The sequence below is a fragment of the Ornithodoros turicata genome, chromosome 4, assembly GCF_037126465.1.
Source record: "Ornithodoros turicata isolate Travis chromosome 4, ASM3712646v1, whole genome shotgun sequence".
In the NCBI taxonomy this organism is placed as follows: Eukaryota; Metazoa; Arthropoda; class Arachnida; order Ixodida; family Argasidae; genus Ornithodoros; species Ornithodoros turicata.
This window is the reverse complement of record NC_088204.1, coordinates 38,799,592-38,817,707: the sequence shown is the minus strand read 5'-3', so window position 1 is coordinate 38,817,707 and position 18,116 is coordinate 38,799,592. Positions and strand designations below refer to the sequence as shown.

The 18,116-nt window shown below is 45.9% G+C and overlaps 1 protein-coding gene across 1 annotated transcript in view; it reads right to left on the bottom strand.

Annotated features, from left to right (window-relative positions):
* The window catches only part of LOC135393026 (uncharacterized), a 103,547-nt gene that overhangs the window by 78,311 nt on the left and 7,120 nt on the right, over positions 1-18,116 (bottom strand). Inside the window, exons 2-5 of the mRNA XM_064623618.1 lie at positions 14,194-14,435; positions 12,496-12,580; positions 8,401-8,576; positions 4,211-4,273 (exon numbers count right to left, since the gene is read on the bottom strand). Of these exons, the coding sequence (XP_064479688.1) occupies positions 4,211-4,273; positions 8,401-8,576; positions 12,496-12,580; positions 14,194-14,266 (397 nt within the window). The 5' untranslated portion in view covers positions 14,267-14,435. The remainder of the gene's footprint in view (positions 1-4,210; positions 4,274-8,400; positions 8,577-12,495; positions 12,581-14,193; positions 14,436-18,116) is intronic.

The following is an 18,116-nucleotide window of genomic DNA, read 5'->3' as shown; positions in this document are numbered from 1 at the left end:
GACTGTTTGTTTCCCCAATTATGGTGCCATCCTTCGGTCGACAACATACTCAGGTTGGTAACTGAGCCCAATTAACACCCAAGGTACACAAGTTTATCACGTGACACAAGGATAATTCCTCGAGGAAACGGTATTATCGTATTTGAGGAGTAATTTAAGTAGCAAACACAGACAACATCAGGGTTCTGCTTTAACGGAGCATTAAGGTGGTATCTAGCACTGCCAAAAACTGCTGTCATCTGGTAAAGCAGTATGTGAAACGCATTCCTACAAAATATTTGTCTAAAGTTGCTTCACGGCGGAGCAATTAATTTGCAAAATCGCTGCCACGGTGACAGGTCTGAGCGCTCCAACTGCAGCCCACACCCACTCTAGTGTGACGTTTTTGGTAGAGCCCCCCTCATTCGTTCGTAGGAAAAACCGTCTGCTACGAATACTGCTGTTTCTTGTTGACTTCTATTCGGTATTTGGTTTAAATCACGTTTTCTGAAAAACAAAGCATATGTGCAGCCCGACAAAATAAGATTGCGATCACAAGAGTAATATCCGTTGCTTCTGTGCAATGTCAGAACACACAGTAGCAGAAAGCAAGCAATGACGGCGCTATTGTGGCGCCACTGTTAGCCACTGAACCAACTGTGCGGTGAAAACGGTCAGACAGGCTGCACACTGTCGTGAAGGACTGGGGTATCGTTGTACAACACACAGCTAGATTCGTGCTGCACCACTCATTCTTCCCGTGGTGTCAGGGGTCCCAAAAAATCGAGGTCGTATCGTTGACAGCCTTAAAATGCTCCGTTTCAGACATCACGCAGTCGGAGAACGCCTGGCGTCTCCGAAGCGGTAGCAGACACCTCGATAATGTGATCCCAGGTCCAATGAGCAGCGTCCCTACCACTCACGTCACATAGTGACGCGCGTGGCGGCGCTCATCATGTGTCTATCGTGAAGGTGTTTCGCGCACGGAAGATTCCGTGGGCTATTGCAGGAGGCCCAATTTCGCTACGGTTCGACTGGTTGTGCGAAACCTGTTTCCGGACGCCTAACATTCCATACCGGCCAAAAACAGAAACAAAGTTGTGTGCCTCTAGACTGCTCCTTTAATTGGAAATGTTGTCACTCGTGGCGGCAGATTTTCCGTTACCACAATGAGGAAACCTCCGAACCAGACAGAACACCATCTCCTACGGACGTCCGAAATAGAGCCCAATGTTCATATCCGAAAATTGAGCTCCGTGAGACTCCCCTCAGCTATTGATGGAGGGATATCCGTAGCCGTATATCCGCAGGAGGTCCTGTTGTGGCTCTTTCACGGATTGTCCGAAACAGCTCCGTGATGGGATGCTGTACGGATCATGTATCTGAAGAGAGAGAGAAACGCGGGACGATGTAGCACTGGAGAAATTCGACTTTCCATGAACCAACTCACTTTCTCAAACTACATGAGCAAGAAACAGAGACATTACCTCTACGCCGACTTAATACGCCAAACAATTTCTCATTTCATTGTTGTTTGTGCACGCAATCGAATTAAACTTGCACACCTCACCTTTCATTTCGACTCACACGCGAACAAGGCTCTCGAATGTGTAGAAACACCAATGTGCAGTGTCTGCTTCCTGTTTGGAAGTGAATGTAACCTCATTTCCAAAGGTTTTCGGCCGAGTGGCCCAATCTCTTGTTGTTGTTTCTTTTTTCCTTTTTTTTCTTTTTGCTTTTTGAAACGCCGCGCTTATTTTCCCTCATAGGAAGCAAAGCGGAGCAACAGAAAGTAAAACGACCGGCGACGGTGGCAGATGTTAAAAAACATGGCGGAAACACGCTTTATATTCTACTACAAAGCGTATACTGACTTCTGAAAAATAGAAAAGTAACACTCGCTCGAGATACACGCTACATCCCAGACAGATCCTGTTTACGTCCATATCTCCTGGTTATATCCACAAAGTAGACGTTCGTAGGAAGTTGGAAGCCTGGCCAAGTGGATCTCCGTAGTATATCCGATGGAGGAATTTCATTATTCTGAGGATATCCGTATTTCCGTGGAAGTATATCCGAGGGACATCCGTAGGATAGACTTTTCTGACTGGCTTGCAAAGTCGCTTTGTCATGCGAAGAGAACCTCAGAATTTGCGAAGTCGCAGCCTATTTAATATTATGTGTTCCGGCAAAGTGCTCCCACATTTGGCGGTAATCTGCACGACCTTTCAGGTTAATGACCTTTCACGCCTTGCGCGCGAAGTTTGCATGCTTGTTTGCGTCTTTCCCTTGGTGATTGGTCGATAAAGATAACTTCTTCATTTCTCGTTACGATCTGTAATAACCTGTGAACGACGATTTCACTGAGGAGGTGCGACTGCTATATAGATCGAAATTTGCACACAAAAAAAATCATGAATTTCTGATGCACGTATCACGCTAAAAATGTAGAAAAAGGACAACAGGAACAAAACATACACTATTAGCATATTTCGAAGAACTTATATATTTCGTCGTACTGTTCACAGCTCAAACGCTACAGGTCCTCGGACAATCCATTTGTACACGTGAAAGGTGTAAATTGAACACCTAGGGCGGTTAAGTTAGGACCCACGTCCAGGGTTGAAGAGTATCAACATGTCAAAGGGATTAAACTTCATTCTAAAAGCGATAAAACCCCAGTGCAGGGAACAAGAACAGACGAAACACAGACTAGTGCTTCCAGTGCTTCGTCTGTGTTTCGTCTGTTCGTGTCCCCTGCACTGGTGTTTTATCGCTTTTGCAATGTACCACCAAACAGCCCGGTTTTTATCGCTTCTTATTAAACTTCACACATTTGTGGGCTAATACTTGTGAAAAGCCATTACCACCCTACAGGTATAGCATTGACCACGTTTTATTTCGTCTCTTTTTTTGTTAAGTGCACATCAAGTTGTGCCACCTAAGGAAAAAAAGTTGCGAAGATACCAAAGTTTGCATGGCAGGCAGAGAAATATAGAGAGTACTCTGCACGTGACTCTGAGGACAAGGAGCGGCACAATTCTGTAATGGTATCTGGTCCCATGGGAAGATGTTTAGAAAAGGTTCTGCATGGTCAGCGTACTTTATACTTCAGAATATCATAGAATGCAAAGGAAAGTGTCTCGCGAGGGCACAGACGACGAATTAGCCGCAGGGCCCTCTTCTGAGTCACGAGCATCGGATGAAGGATATTCGGGGTCTTTAAGAACATATGTGAGACGGGAGCGTACAAGGGCATAATAAACAGTAAAGAGAGTGTTTACCCGAACTAAATGTCTGAGCTTGGAGAGAGCGAAGAGGAGGCCGAAAGTAATTTTACTTCTAACAAAATTAGTATGTTGTTAGCAGCTAAAGGTTCCGTGCAATATGCGGGTACAGAACACGATTGTTAAGCCTAACAACTCTCTCCGAAAGGGGAGGACCAACAATAATGGTATGTCTTTTCTATGTTGACAACTATTTTACTAGCACGGAGCCATTAGTGTGGACTTTTTCTATAGGACTGAAGTTGCTTTAACAAAAACGAACGGTAGACCGTCGTGAAATAGGTATATACCCATATCTGCATAATATTCGACAACACCCTTCCTTCGAAACGAGGTTCATTATACCCCTTTAATTCTGCCCCAGTTCAACTCCAGCACAGGAAAAGATAAAAATCAAGTTTGGTCCAAACGGGAAACGTTTACTCTCGTTGACACCCTGAAGGACAAGAACGCAGATCTGCACCGAAAAAAAAAAAAAGAGAAAAAGCAGAAAGGCAGTACCTACGAAGTTGCAGCCGATACACTCCTCAGGGCTGACTTGATCTCACAGAGTATATCTACGTACTGCATTAGCGTCGTACACTACATATGGAGGCGGTCCTTATACGCTATGAAAGTAGGTCAGCCTTTCGCGTAGTCCCTCAGCTTTCCACTTGCCCCTCGTGTCCGTAGAACGGTCTCATTGGATCGCCCTCAAATAAGGTACCACAAGAACTGGACGTGAGGTCCACGTTGCTTCATCTTTTTCTCCATAGTGTTGTGGTCAGTCTGCGAATGTCCCCTTATTTCTGCTTTCTGAGTGGACAGACGCTTTCTGAGACTGCTTTCTCCAACATTTTCTTTCTTTCATGCGCAGAGACGTACTGTCGTAGCGTATTGAGGGTGTCACCACATTTGGTTCACCATAATGATCATCAGTGGAATCACTTCAAAATTGTACTCACAGCGACCAGGAGATGCACCTTCGACGTCACTCTTGTCGACATACGGAATTTGTTCAGGCTCCGCTGAATTCCAAGATGAATAATAAATAGTAAGTAACATTCAGTAGTAATTCGTGACTGGCAAAGCGCTACGTTACCCTATTCTAAAAAATATTTATTGTCGTTGCATGGAATTCTAGCTGGAACACCAAGGCAGAAGTGCGAAATACGTGACTCACTATATAGAGCCACATACTGGTTTACCCAGAATTTCGTCCTTGGGGGTGTTCGGCTCCGCAAGGGGGTGTCTTTAAATGCTTTTGACAAAATATTGCGTAAGCTCACAAATTTTTAGGGGTCTCCTGCATATTTTTTGTGGTGTTAGGAGTGTCTGGATAAATCACTGGGGCCACATTCCCCTTAGTGTTTGTTCACACCATTCTTGATAAAGCTTGCCGCTTTGTTCGGCACACTATGCGGTAATAAGTTAATAATGCCTGGAAACCACGAATACAAACGACACGAATACGCCTATCGACAAGACAGGTGATAAAAGACGCGCCAAGAACGTTGCTCCACCACGAAAGTGGAGAACAACTAGTACAATTCCGTGTCGTATGCGGTGGCGCAACATCAGTTTCAACGGCACTTTGCGGGCTACCAATTTGGAACACCGTGTTCAGTACGTGATCGTTTATGGCTCTGTGTAATTATGTTAAAATGATGCGAGTTGAGCGTTTTCCAGAAGTTTAACCTATCTGCGTAATTTCATAATTCAGTGACTCTGTCACTGAATCCCATCCAATATATATATATAAAGACTTATATGATAATATATATATTATACGTTTACATATTATATTATTATATAATTAATATATTATATATATTACATATAATATATATATATTAGAATATAAACTTAAATAACAAAGACTTAGTTTACTATGATTGTGAGCGACCACGATCGTGATTAATGGCCAATTGCATTTGATTTGATTTGATTTGACTTTACTAGCGCAAGGATATCAAAGATCATGCTGCGCCGAATAATTTTGTTGAGTTACTCTACATTAGGTCCAGTTCAGTCAGGTATTTGCATTATCAGAGACTATGAATTTCCTATGCCCATTGTCAGATCTGAGACTGCGTATGTTCTCATCATGCTGCAGAGCCCACATCATTGTGACACTGGGTAAGGACAACCCAGCTCGCTACCGGCCGAATGGGCCAATTGCATTGAGAGAACAATTCTCGCGCCTGCCGCAGGAGAAAGGCGCGCCACGCACAGCGCAACCGAAAAGCGCACGCAAGCGCACGGCGCCGCAATAGGGTCTCTTTTCTAGAGGACTGGATTCACCACGCGGTGTACACAGCAATGTCGCCACGCCAGAAACACGTCCTGCTATTCGCCTCGAGGTCAGCAGCGTCGCCACCATGCGGCTGCTCCGGGAACTGCCTTTGGTGGGGATGCGCCGCTTGAGCCGGTGCTTTCGCTGTGGTCACCGTATTCAAAAACGTGCTTGGAAGGATCATTTTTTGGACTTTTGGGCTTTTAAATCGGTTCAAAATGAGTGAAAATGATTTGGTGGAAAATTTTTTTCAACTTCTCTAGTTCTCTGCGCCAGCGTGCTTAGCAGGGAAGAAAACTACAGAACGTGCATATGTTCCACTCGGCCTCACTGCTGTTCTGTGTGTCAAACAAAATGTACCAAGAGCTAAGGTCAATGTTGTAACAGTTTTTTTTTTTATCATAGGCATACAACTATGTCACAGTTATTTATAGAATGGTTTCTGTGCTAGCTGTTCGAAGTTACTTCTTAGTGCTCAGTTAGGATATTCTGCACGCGCTAAACACGTGTTGTATATCAAATGTATGAATATGTGGAATATATTAATGCATTAATTTTTTTATGCAGTTTTTTCTTTTATCATAGGCATACAACTATGTCACAGTTATTTATAGAATGGTTTCGGTGCTAGCTGTTCGAAGTTACTTCTTAGTGCTCAGTTAAGGTATTCTGCACGCGCTAAACACAAGTTTTATCGAATGTATTAATATATGGAATATATGAATGCATGAATATATATATATATTTATGGCACCGGTGTTTTTAAATGTTTGAATTTCAAGCTTTTGTCTCCTTTCATCTGACTGTATGACAGGCTAGACTTTTATCTTTCACATACGTAATCATTGGCACACATCATTTAGAACACACGCATTCAAAGTAAAATGCACCATCCCTGAACGTTCTAAGTAAAACACGCGTGTTTTTTCTTTGTGTGTGTGTGTGTGTGGGGGGGGGTATGAAGCACGTGTGCAACAGCGTGTTTCAGAATATACCTGCCGCTGGAACCAAAAACTCACCGTTATTTCACTCACTCAAGTTTTTCATTTTCACTCAAGTTATTTCCTCACCGGTAGCACCCCACACAAAGTCAAGTCCACCACACAGGTGTGGTCATCTGCTAACATATTTTAGCACCATTTAATGAATGCCCGAACAGGAAATGAATCAAACCTCGAAACTCTCCCGGACTCGCACGACCTGAATAACAACTGCTGTTATTCGACGCAAAACTTGTAGCCCTTATGTTGCATTCTTGCACATTTGTACACTTAGATTCATTGTTATTGTTGATTAGTACATTGTACATTTAGATCAGTGGAGACAGGAATTTTGAGCTTTTCCTTTATTTTTTAGATCCTTGTTGTCGCGACGTATGATACAAAGGTACAGGGAAAGACAACTATACACAAGCCACGAATAAATATTCGAGCGAGAGCAGCAAAAGACTAAAACAAAATCTAGCTTGGAACAAAGGAGGTAGTGTTTCCCTTCAAAAGCATACAGGAGATTTTCTTTTCACAACTTCGCGATTTGAGCGTTTCGCAGTGCAGCACTTTTTGTGAACTTCCACACCATATCAGCGTTCTAAGTATCGCATTTTAAGACATCCGCAATATGTGAGGCACTGACAGCGGCATTTCATCCAGGAACACTGCGATATCGGCGTAGAAAAGCCAGAGCCTGCTGTGTCCGATGATGCAGTATCCCCACTGGAACATCCGTCGCAGCGCCACCTACAGTCCAATCTCGAGGCGAATATACGGAAGACGAAAGCTCATTTGCTAGTGCAGCGACAAGTTTGGAGCTATCGAAAATCCAAATCCGGAAAAACAATGCCGCCCATACATGTTCCACGCATACCTGTTCGCATGCGTGCCATTCTGCTGGTTATACGCCGTGCTAACCCACATACGTTGATGGGTCAAAAATGTTTTTGATTTGATATTTGATATTTATTTCGTCATTAAATACAAGAATACATATCACGGGCGGCCAAAAAGCAGCACGAAGCTGCTTGACTAGGGCACTACCCTTCTACTACTCGTCAGTGACAGCTATTACAGGACATTACTACAAGAGAAAGGAAAGAACACATGCACGCATACAAAATATACAACGACAAAATAAATTGAAATTGATTATCAGTCGACATCAGCGCGACATCAAGAAATTTTTGAGAGCGAAGAAATCGAACAGTTTTTTATGGGGTTTTCCGCCCCCCACCCCCTAATGGAACATTCCATGCCAGGCTTCCTTCTGCCGATAGAACAATTTCGCACTTTCCCAAAGCAAAACTTTCACCCGGCACTGTCATTGAAATTCACCACTGGTAGTGAATAATACGTTTATCCTCAAGCGCCACTATCACAGCTATGCGCGACCGTTCCTCCTTTCTGGGGAATCTTCCGCACAGCGTAGAGAAGCTCTACAGCAGTGGTTCTCAATGTTTTCCTTCTTTTGCTTTATTTTTCTTTTTTTGCTCAATGCACCTCATTTGTCGTTTATCAAAGCCCTATCGCGCCATATTAACTCCAGAGCAATACACTCACTAAAATGCTTCTTCCGAGTTTCTTGGAAGTATTGTTTGCGGCGAGAGACCTTATCGCTACATGGCCCTTCTAGTACTGTGCGCACCCAGGAGCCATCGTGATATACCGTCGCAATATTGTGGCGCCAACACTTTCGCATTAACCTGCTTGCATCAGCAGAGAGACCGCCAGTTTTCCTTTATCTTCTTTTTAAATGTTTTGCCCTCGTTTTGCGGCACAGCCGCCCATGTGACAGGTGCAAAACTTCAACTCATGGCGGATACTACGCAGATGTCAACACAAACTGAAGCATGATAAACATCACTACCTGTAAGAAGACCGTACTTGTGGACACCGATCACTGTTCCGAGAATGATAACTGCTTGAGCCAGGGCAGCGATTCCGGCTAGAGCTTTGGTAGTCAAACCGCAAGGTGACGTATGGTCCTCATCATGGCTCGCTCGGTCTAACGATGGCCGTTCCACAGCGGCATCCGGTCTGGTCCTAAGTGGCAGGGTTTGATTTAGGCTAACTCAATAGGAGATCAACGCTCAAGAAGGTGTATTCTGTTCTGAAACAGGAGCGTGGCCCGTGCAACGTCCCTGGCATTCGTTCGTCGTCTCTCGCACTAACACTACAGCGACTCCTTCCCAACGGAGCGTATGTTGGGAGCCTAGAAGACATGTCGTGTAGGTTTGACGGCGCCGGGAGGAGAGGGTGCAAGAAGACATCGCAATAGGGGTTGTCGGAGACACCGCCTGGAGGTACGCAGAGTTGGGACTGTCGATACTAACGATCCTTCCGGCGATTCGGTAGCATTTGTCGCCAGCCTCGAGAACTGAAAACTGGCCACCCTACGGCGAAAATACGCCGAACTACAGTGTATGGCAAAATATACACCCTTTGGGATGTAGAATAAGTGGCTCGTGGAGTTCCGCATTGGGAGAGGTCAATGACGGTATAGGCCTACTTGGAGTGGCTTGAGGAAGCCCTAGCGAGACACAGACTGCCCAAGTGCAAGCATAATAAACTAAGACCATAGGCGAGGACAGGATCCGTTCACTGGAAGACTGTAAAAGACAAGGCTGGCTAAAAACTGAGTCGGGCTGAGTTTTCGTGAGCCATTCTTCCACATTATTTAATCCTCAACATTCGTTTTCAAAAGAAAGGAACAACGTGCCTGGCCCTGCTACAACATATGTGTCGCATCATTCTCGACTTTGCCGTGTTGAGGATCACGCCTTCGCCCCGGCCTGCACCGCAGATAGGCGCGTCAGACTCGACGCCAACGTGTCGCTACAAGCAGCTGAGTTTGCCGTTCCAGGTACGCGTGTGTGGTTTATGGTGTGTTATGAGCCCCTACCGTATTGTCCGGACCTGTTTGACGTATCGCATTACAAATCTGTCTATACAGCTGCGAACCGGGCCTCGGCATGACTGAGTTTGCCGCAGCCACACAGTAAATCATTTTACACCTTTATTCGCTCAAAACAGGTGTATTCTTATAAAAACACCCTCTTTCTATTCCGCAGACTGACGCAAACGGTGCAAGAATGAGCATTACTAAAGGTGTAATATTGACATACACCACATTTTATCCAATATCGATCATTAAATGTGTAAAGTAAGGTGTTGAAGGAGGTGTTCAGGTCTAATACACCCTTTTTGAACCCCTTTTGATTGGGAATACAGTGTTAAAAACTGTGTTTTAATTCGTGAAAGAAAAATTATGCTGGCTTCACAGCTCCGGTGAGCAAGTAATCGCATTATAGACGATTACATGAGTTAAAGACACAGTATTTCACAGGGAAGGATGTTAGGAATTTAGCTGGTATCTTTGACTCGTTGCAGACGGACGTGTTAATTGTAAAATCGCATTCCCGTCACCGTTACAAGCTTTTTCGGCCCCACTATACTTAACTAATGTGCCCCAACAAATTGTATTTCAGTATACAGGGTGTCCCACCGAAAAAGGGCCAGGGGCCAAAGAAAAAACAGAGTGCTCTACACAAATGGAACCAACTGTACGTGCTTCGCAGTAGTAGATAGGTGTGATCTATCAAAAAATATGTTTTTCATCGCCCCTTGTCAATTAATTAGCGGTAATTAATTTTCTAACTTTTAATTATTGGTTTTAGCTCTCAGATGTCAATGACGAAGTTGTAGTACATGTCGAAAAAGACGCAACTGAAGTGGTTCGAGGTTGCTATGGCTTGTGGTAAAAATTAGTTTCAGAAGCCGCGCGCACAACAGAGCGCTCACTCCCGGCATTCGGCGCCCGCGCGCGACGATTGCAGTGCACTCTGATAGGTGTGCCGTGAAACAGGTGAAATATCTTCCTCTTGTGTGACGTGGCCCAAGGATGGTCTCCAAGCGCTAATCTCAAGGTCAATCTACGCTGGAGGGCGGTGGAATCGTCGCGCGCGGGTGCCAGATTGTGGGCAGCGGTATGCGGTCCACCCGGCATCTGAAATCAACTTTTAAACCCGGGAAAAAACGAAACCACAAGCCTTAGCGACCTCGAACCACTTCAATTGGGTCTTTTTTTACATGTACTAACTACAACTTCCTCATTGACTTCTGAGAGCTAAAACCGATACTAATTAAAAAGTTAAAAAATTAATTACCGCTAACTAATTGACAAGGGGCGACGAAAAAAATCTTTGTGGATAGACCACACAACTGAAAAGCACGTACAGATAGTTCCATTTGTGTAGAGCACTCCGTTTTTCTTTAGCGCCTGGCCCTTTTTCGGTAGGACGCCCTGTATCATCCGTCCAATACGCCCATATAGGCTACTTCGGCACTCACGCTATTACCAAGCTAACAAGACGTGCCTGTAACGCATTGCACTCCGGTTTAGGTTGTACGAACCACGGCTGAATATTTGCTCTGTTCAGGGTGGTGCCTGCCATAGAAGCAAGAACGTCGAACTGTATGTCTCGATATGCTGCCATGGGAGCTTGTATTACACTAGCCCGCTGAGAGGAAATATTTGACAGAAAAAAACTTCTTCCTAAACAGTGTTTTCAATAGAATACTCCCCTCTTAAGGGTACTGTTGTTTTTAAACCTCCATTATAAGAGTTTCATTAGGAATACACCTCATTAAAGGGTGCTTTAGAAATCACCCTTCACTCGGGTGTAAAGGCAACACTAAAAGGGTGTGTGCCATGGGACAAGCCATTTACATAAAAAAAAGTGTAGAAAGTTAATTGTGCAGGTCGCACTAGGCTCGTGTAGGACTCCGTGGTCTCAGGTATGGGCCGGGTCGGCCCGGTAAATTTAGGCCCGTGCAGTGCTCTACAGTTTCCGCTGTCGATGAGCTGAGGTGGCTTTAACGCCGCATCGTGCACAAAGCAGTAGAAATGGTGTACGGCTCCTACCTTCTTCACCTACCGTGCCTCCTTATTGCAACGCATGTACCGTTAGGGCCAACGACGATGACGATGGTCGAGAACGTCGCACTGATCATAGCCCCTCTTTCAGAACCTTCTTGAACATACCAGCCCTAGGTCCCCATAGTGAACTGAACATACCAGTCGTCATAGTTTTTCTTTTTGTAAGTTGGCGCGCTCCAAACGTCACGCTGTGGCCTTTCAGTTGGCCAGAATTTCAAGTGAACATTGCGACGCGGGAGGTCGTGCCGAATCAGCTATTGGCTGCGGTGAAGGTATTCCACGCCGAGACTGGGAGGTGACACGTGTTCACATCCGGGAGCTTACTGTGCTGTCCGGGTGTTTTCTCTGGATTTTCTTCAGACGCGTTATGACAAATGCCGGCGCAATTCCCTGTGAAGTCGGCCCAGGACGCTCGATCCCCCCCCCCCCTGCGATAGTCGTGACGTTGCCCGAGCGAGTGTGGCCGACTACGGCAAGCATTTCCATCACCACCACCTCCTCCTGGGAGGTGACTGGGCGTCGGCTGTTCTGCCTGGGAGTTTTGTCTGGGTTTTCCTCAGACAGCTTTAATATGCAGTTAGCCGCGGATGCAAGATTCCCCCGAGCAACATGTCGCCAAAGCTGCGGGCAGATCGCTCGGAAATAGCACGTCACCACCACCGGGAAAGCGATGTATTTATCGTGCGGTATGAAATAACGCAAAGTTGAGCACCGAAGCCCCTGGACAGCTCTTTCTCTAATGTGACATTACGACGTTTATGTGACATTACGACGTGGAGTTGACAACAACCCAAAGCCATCTGTCAAATACGTTGGCAGGTGATTTCATTTCCATTGAATGTGTAAGTGGGTTACAATGAGTTGCATGAAACAGCACGCCAGGAATGAACCACAGTATCACTTTTTGGGGAGCTTACGTTACGGTTTTTTCATTATGTCACCAGACGAAACACGTTGTTTTCGAGAGTTTCACACCTTAATCGTCATCATGGCTTCATTTTCAGGCACCTTATAGAAACTTACAGGAAGCAGTCTGAGCGTTCGTGGTCACCGTTGAACATGCAACTTTCGTCATCACCCGCGACTCCAGAGGATCCACTTTTCTCGCCTGCAGATATAAGGAGGAGAGAAAGAGCGATGCTTCAAGGCTGAGGTTCCGCTCCCCCCTGGATAAGGGCACCTTTGCAACAAGATTACGCCACTCGCATATGTCTGCTCCTTAGAGATACCGGTGCCGTTGGGAAGCTGCTTCCTGTGGCTAGGGTGCTACGTCTTCAGTTTTTCTCTTTTCTTTTCCCATAGCGCTAACGGCAATGGTGCCATAACACCTAACATACAAAATAATTTTATGTCGCTGTAGTCTTGCATTACGGCCAGTCATATTTTCCAAGCAACCCGATGGAAGCGCAAGTTCTGCACAGTGACGTAGATTTATTTGGCATCGTGGGTCATTTTTCGCGTTAGAACAGTTCTGCTACTGCGCTGTGCTATTCCTTCGCCAAGTTGGAGTACTACAAAACATCTCTTCTTCTTCTCAGGCGTTTAAAGGCTGAATTTTGTAAGATGTTCATAATTTCATTTGGTTTTCCTGTAACCGTACTGTTTGTGCGCATCTTCCTAATATTATAAATAAAACATGTTACATGTCCTCTCAGAAAGCGAAAAATATTCGTATGCTAACATTCATTAGCAAATTACCTTGTAGTTTCTCTTTAATTGGCATATACACCGCAAACAACAATACAACAACGAAAAGTTTGACAATTTCGAAACCCGTGCGAGTGGCATTATCAGAATAACGTGCCACAAGCTACAGGTCCCTTTTTATGTGCTAAGGGTGCGTAGCATTCGGATAGGGGCAGGGATGCCTATTGATAGCCTCTTCAGTTATCTTTATGTGCCTATGGATTCTAATTGTTTCCTCACCCCTCAACGACTCCCACGAGCTAGAACTTCCGGATTATTGAGACCTAATCTACGATCATTATTTTTCATCACGTGTTCACATAGTTCAGTTTGCTTCTCTGCGGTCTTGTCAACATCTCTTTTGTGTTCTTTCATTCTGTTTTTCTTCCCCGATGTACTTACACAAGCAGCACAATGTACTGAAAGTCGAGTGCAATAGGGGTGGACGGGTAGGGGGAAGGCCTTGAACAGATTCGTGAAACTAAAGAACATTCATAAGACACATACCGTCCACCACTATTGCACTCGACTTTCAGTGTGGGTACATACATCACCGGGCATTCTTGGCCTATCCTATCTTGGCTTCTATTTTCTTCCACAGGTGGCCTTCAGAGCCAACTCCTCCTCCGCCTGTTACGAGGTGGCTGCATTCGTGTTTACATAGCAAGGCTGTTACAGAAGATGCCCCTCTGGTACGTGAAGAGTACAAACCGGTGCCACACGAATGCCCATATCAGCGGTTCTATAGGACGCAGCTTCTGATATTACTTTAGCGACTTCTTAGTTTGGACTGTAGCTTTCAATCAGTTGTAGGCATTACTCATTTTATAAACCCGTTGGCCAGTTCCTAAAACTCAATGGTCCCGATATGGAACAGTACCAACGTCTGAAAAATACGCTGTACTTTAGCACACGTGCTGTGCTGTCTTTACAAGCGCCGTATTATAGCATGCCGTAAGAGACTATTCTACGCTCATTTCATTCAATGTGGAATGTGTTGCCAACGTGTATAGTCTACAGTGAAATGAGCCAAACCTTGGGATGAGCTCTCCGGTGTGGTACTTGTAGACGCTTCGCTCTCCGACGAGGAATCAGGGGACCGAGTCATTGTGGTTCATAAGATTTCCTGTGCCCAGGGTCACAACAGACTAGTCTTGTAAAGGCGTTGTCCCGAAACTGGCTTGCGTCGTGAGGCACGCTTTGGGCTCGTGATGCGAATCTTCTTCGTCACCTGAGTGATGGACGACGCAGCTGTTGTTGTTCACCTGCATTAACCCCTAGGAAGTAAAGTCTATATTAACGCATAAGCCCTTGCACCTTATTTTTTAAATGCAGCGTTGATGGTTCTGCGCACGCGCAAAACATCAGAAGAGTTTCGCGCATTCCGCAGAACGACCCCGCTATTCTTTACGTACGCAAAGGCGATAATAAAGAGTTTTAGTATATCGTACGCTATCGCATTTGCGTACGTAAATGGCAGCGTTGATGTTTCTGCGCACGCCCATATCAGAAACAGAGCTTCGCGCTGCGCGCAGAACCACAAACTTTATCCCTTACGTACGCTAATGCGAATAGCATACGAGATACTAAACCTCACTATTGTGTGCTTCTTTGTGATTGCGTGTTAGCGCCACAACGAAGCCATGGCTGTAAGCGGCGCACAGATGTGGACAGATGGAGAGAGGACAGCAAGAAAGAGTGCGGTTCCGGGGTTGGTGTGGGCCGTGGGCTGATTTCAGGGGGAACTGTGCCAACATTCGTCCGATAATTCTGCCCCCCAAACCCGGGGGAAGTTACAGATCGTCGGTGGTAGGGTTCGAACACACCAACTCATAATCTTACGTACGACATTAGCTATCACCCACGAGCGGACGCCATGCCGCTATCACTGTGTCACGAGGCGTCTCACGTGATGTCGTCTACGTCACCTCGCAACACAAACACCGCGGAGAGCCGCGGAGCTACAGCATAGGCCAATATTTCTCAAAATGTGGGTGGCGACAGATTCAGCGAGGGCTTGCAAATCGGCTCAGAAACTACGAGGGGTGTTCAGGTCAAACCGAGACTTTCTGCCTCCTGAGTGTACAAATGGCTCGCGCTTTTTCGTCATTTTCACACGCGATAGGCCTCCGCGTTCACCACGTGGTGGTCCAAAGTTTGTGCAAAACAAAAGACATGTGCTGGACAAGATGGCCGACAACGAGGTGAGCGCGCACATCGAACAGCGAATTGTCATGAAATTTCTCGTGAATGAAGGCGTAAAGTCATCTGAAATTCACAGAAGACTTCAGGCTCAGTATGGCCACGATACACCTAGCCGCAGCAAAGCGTTTGAGTGGTGCCAACGGTTCCAAGACAGCCGTACATCAGTGCAGGACGATCCCGGCCGGGGCGGCTCAGAGCCCAGTGTCAGAGTTCCTGAGAACATCCAACTTGTGGAGCGCCTGATCCTCAAGGACCGACGGATAACATGTCTCGAACTGGCTCGAAAGACGGGCCTTTCTGTGGGAACGTTGAACACTATCAATTCATGAACACCTCTAGTTTCGGAAAGTTAGTGCCCGTTGGGTCCCGAGGCAGCTCTCCGTGTTTGACCGGCAGAGAAGACTGGAAATCTCCCAAGAGCTAAGGTATCGTTTCGACACGGAAGGACAGCCGTTCATCACGTCCGATGAAACGTGGGTGCACCATTTCACTCCTGAGTCTAAACGCGCATCAAAACAGTGGAAGCATTCGGGCTCGCCAGCTCCCAAGACGTTCCGAGGCACCCCGTCTGCGGGTAAGGTCATAACCACAGTTTTCTGGGACAAGGCTGGCGTTGTTCATGTTGATTTTCTGCTCAGTGGTACCACCATCAATAGTGCATATTACGGCCAGGTTATCAGGGATGTGCATAAGGCGTCCACCAAAGGAGTCCTCCTCCTACAGGACAATGCACGCCCGCATACCGCGCATCTCACGACACGCGCGTTACACGAACTTGGCTGGGAGTTGCTGCCACATCCCCCTTACAGTCCAGACCTCGCCCCCAGTGATTTCCATCTCTTCGGGTCACTGAAGGCGTTCCTTGGGGGCCGCCACTTCAGCTGCGACGACGAGGTCAGGAATGCGGTCCGATCATGGCTGCTACGCGCCGGTAAGGATTCTACGCTGCTGGCATCCAAGCCCTCGTGAAACGCTGGGACAAGTGCATTAGTGCAGCTGGAGATTACGTTGAAAAATAAAATTAATTTCCCGCCTGTAAGTTCATTTTACTTTTGCGAAAAATGAAAAGTCCCGGTTTGACTTGAACCCCTCGTACATATTCGACAGTGTTGCCAACTGCACAGGGGTTGTTTGACACCAGACGTCGCCCCGCTGCACTACGCCGACTTTTTCATGACAAATTAAAAATATTTAGAGCGCGTTGTCGGTCTTATGGTTCCGCATATGGTATGTACAAGCAACTAAGTGTCAAGGCACATCGCCAGCATATCTTGCTTGTCTACTGCTTTGCAGTACCTTTTAAAACACGACATCACTATTTAACCACTCAAGTTCACGGGTCTTCCGTGTCTGTCCAGGTCGTTTTAGCGAACGAAAGCCCGGCATTTTAGCAGCCGTTTGGCTTCGCAGTGTGGACGCGGATACGGCGGTGCGTCATGTTGGTTACCTTTGGATGACGCCGAAATAAATCATTCAAAACTAAAACATTAAAAAACAAATCATCAATCAATCCACTTTTCAAAATCACTTTTCAAAAACAAGCTCTGTCTATTTCCACGGTGGCAAAATCAAGTCGTTTTAATACACTTCACGAGATCAGCTCTTCGAAATAAATATTTGAAAATAAGTCCTCTCTAATTGGTGGACGGCCAAAGCTCACTATATCCGCCTGGAACAATAGTACTGCTGTCGTATGCTTCGGGAGGTCTCGATATTCCCGGCTGCGAAATTCACGATGTGCGTGTAGCTTATTTGAAACCATTAAAAATAAACCCACAAGAATAAACGCGTAAGTATTCACCGTTAAAAATACAGTGTCCTTACTCTTCGCTTAAATTAATTCACGATAAAAATGAACTGCGTGACTTCCCACAGTTAATAATAAATCGTCAAAACCGTACGCTTAAAAATATATCTTTAGGTGAAACGGGCTCTCAGCCTAATGCCCGCACCACCCGAAGTATGGTGAGCTGTAAGCAAGGAACTTCAAGGTACAGTCTGTACCCCAGATGTGACGTAAATAGGTCTTATCAGATGATTCCTCATATATTTCCGAGTCCCCATGCAGAATATTTCGTTCATATTCGGCTCCGAGAATTTGTAAAGCAATTCTCAACTTGTATCTTTTGCCCCCGACTGAGAACCGCACTTCGAACAGTCGTGACGTCAGGAGCGTTCCCTTCCGGTCTTTGCGGCGTCTGCTCGGCTGCTCTCTGCGGGCTGTGTGTTTTGCTTTGTGCTTCGCCGTTCCTGGTTCACGTGCTTTCAATATGCGTAGCATTGCTGCTTCTTATTAACAGTGACTGTTTAGTGCATATGTGACTGTGTTGCTTTGTGCATCGTGAGAACAAGAAGGAAAACACAGCGTGCGTCTCGTTTTTCTGGTTTGCGGGGACCGGGCCCCTAAAACAGTTGCAGATAGCCAGTATTCACCGTCCTGTATACACAAAAGCGCGAAACAACGAATGGGCGCCGCCATAATGCTGCCACCCAGTGGCAGTCACAGGAACTGTACACGTGTGGACTGCCGTTAGCCGACTTTCTTCATTTTTCTGTGTTGCGCTCGTTGATTTCCGTGTTGTTAGTGTTCATTTCGTTTCGGTTCATTTTTTCCCGATCGGGAACCGGAGTAGAAAAGATATCGAATCAGCCAGCACTCCTTACGTGGAAAACTGATATCGCACGCAGAAGCAAGCAATCCTCTTTTTCCTCATTCTTTCAAACATTCATACGGTGCTCAGATGATTATCAGA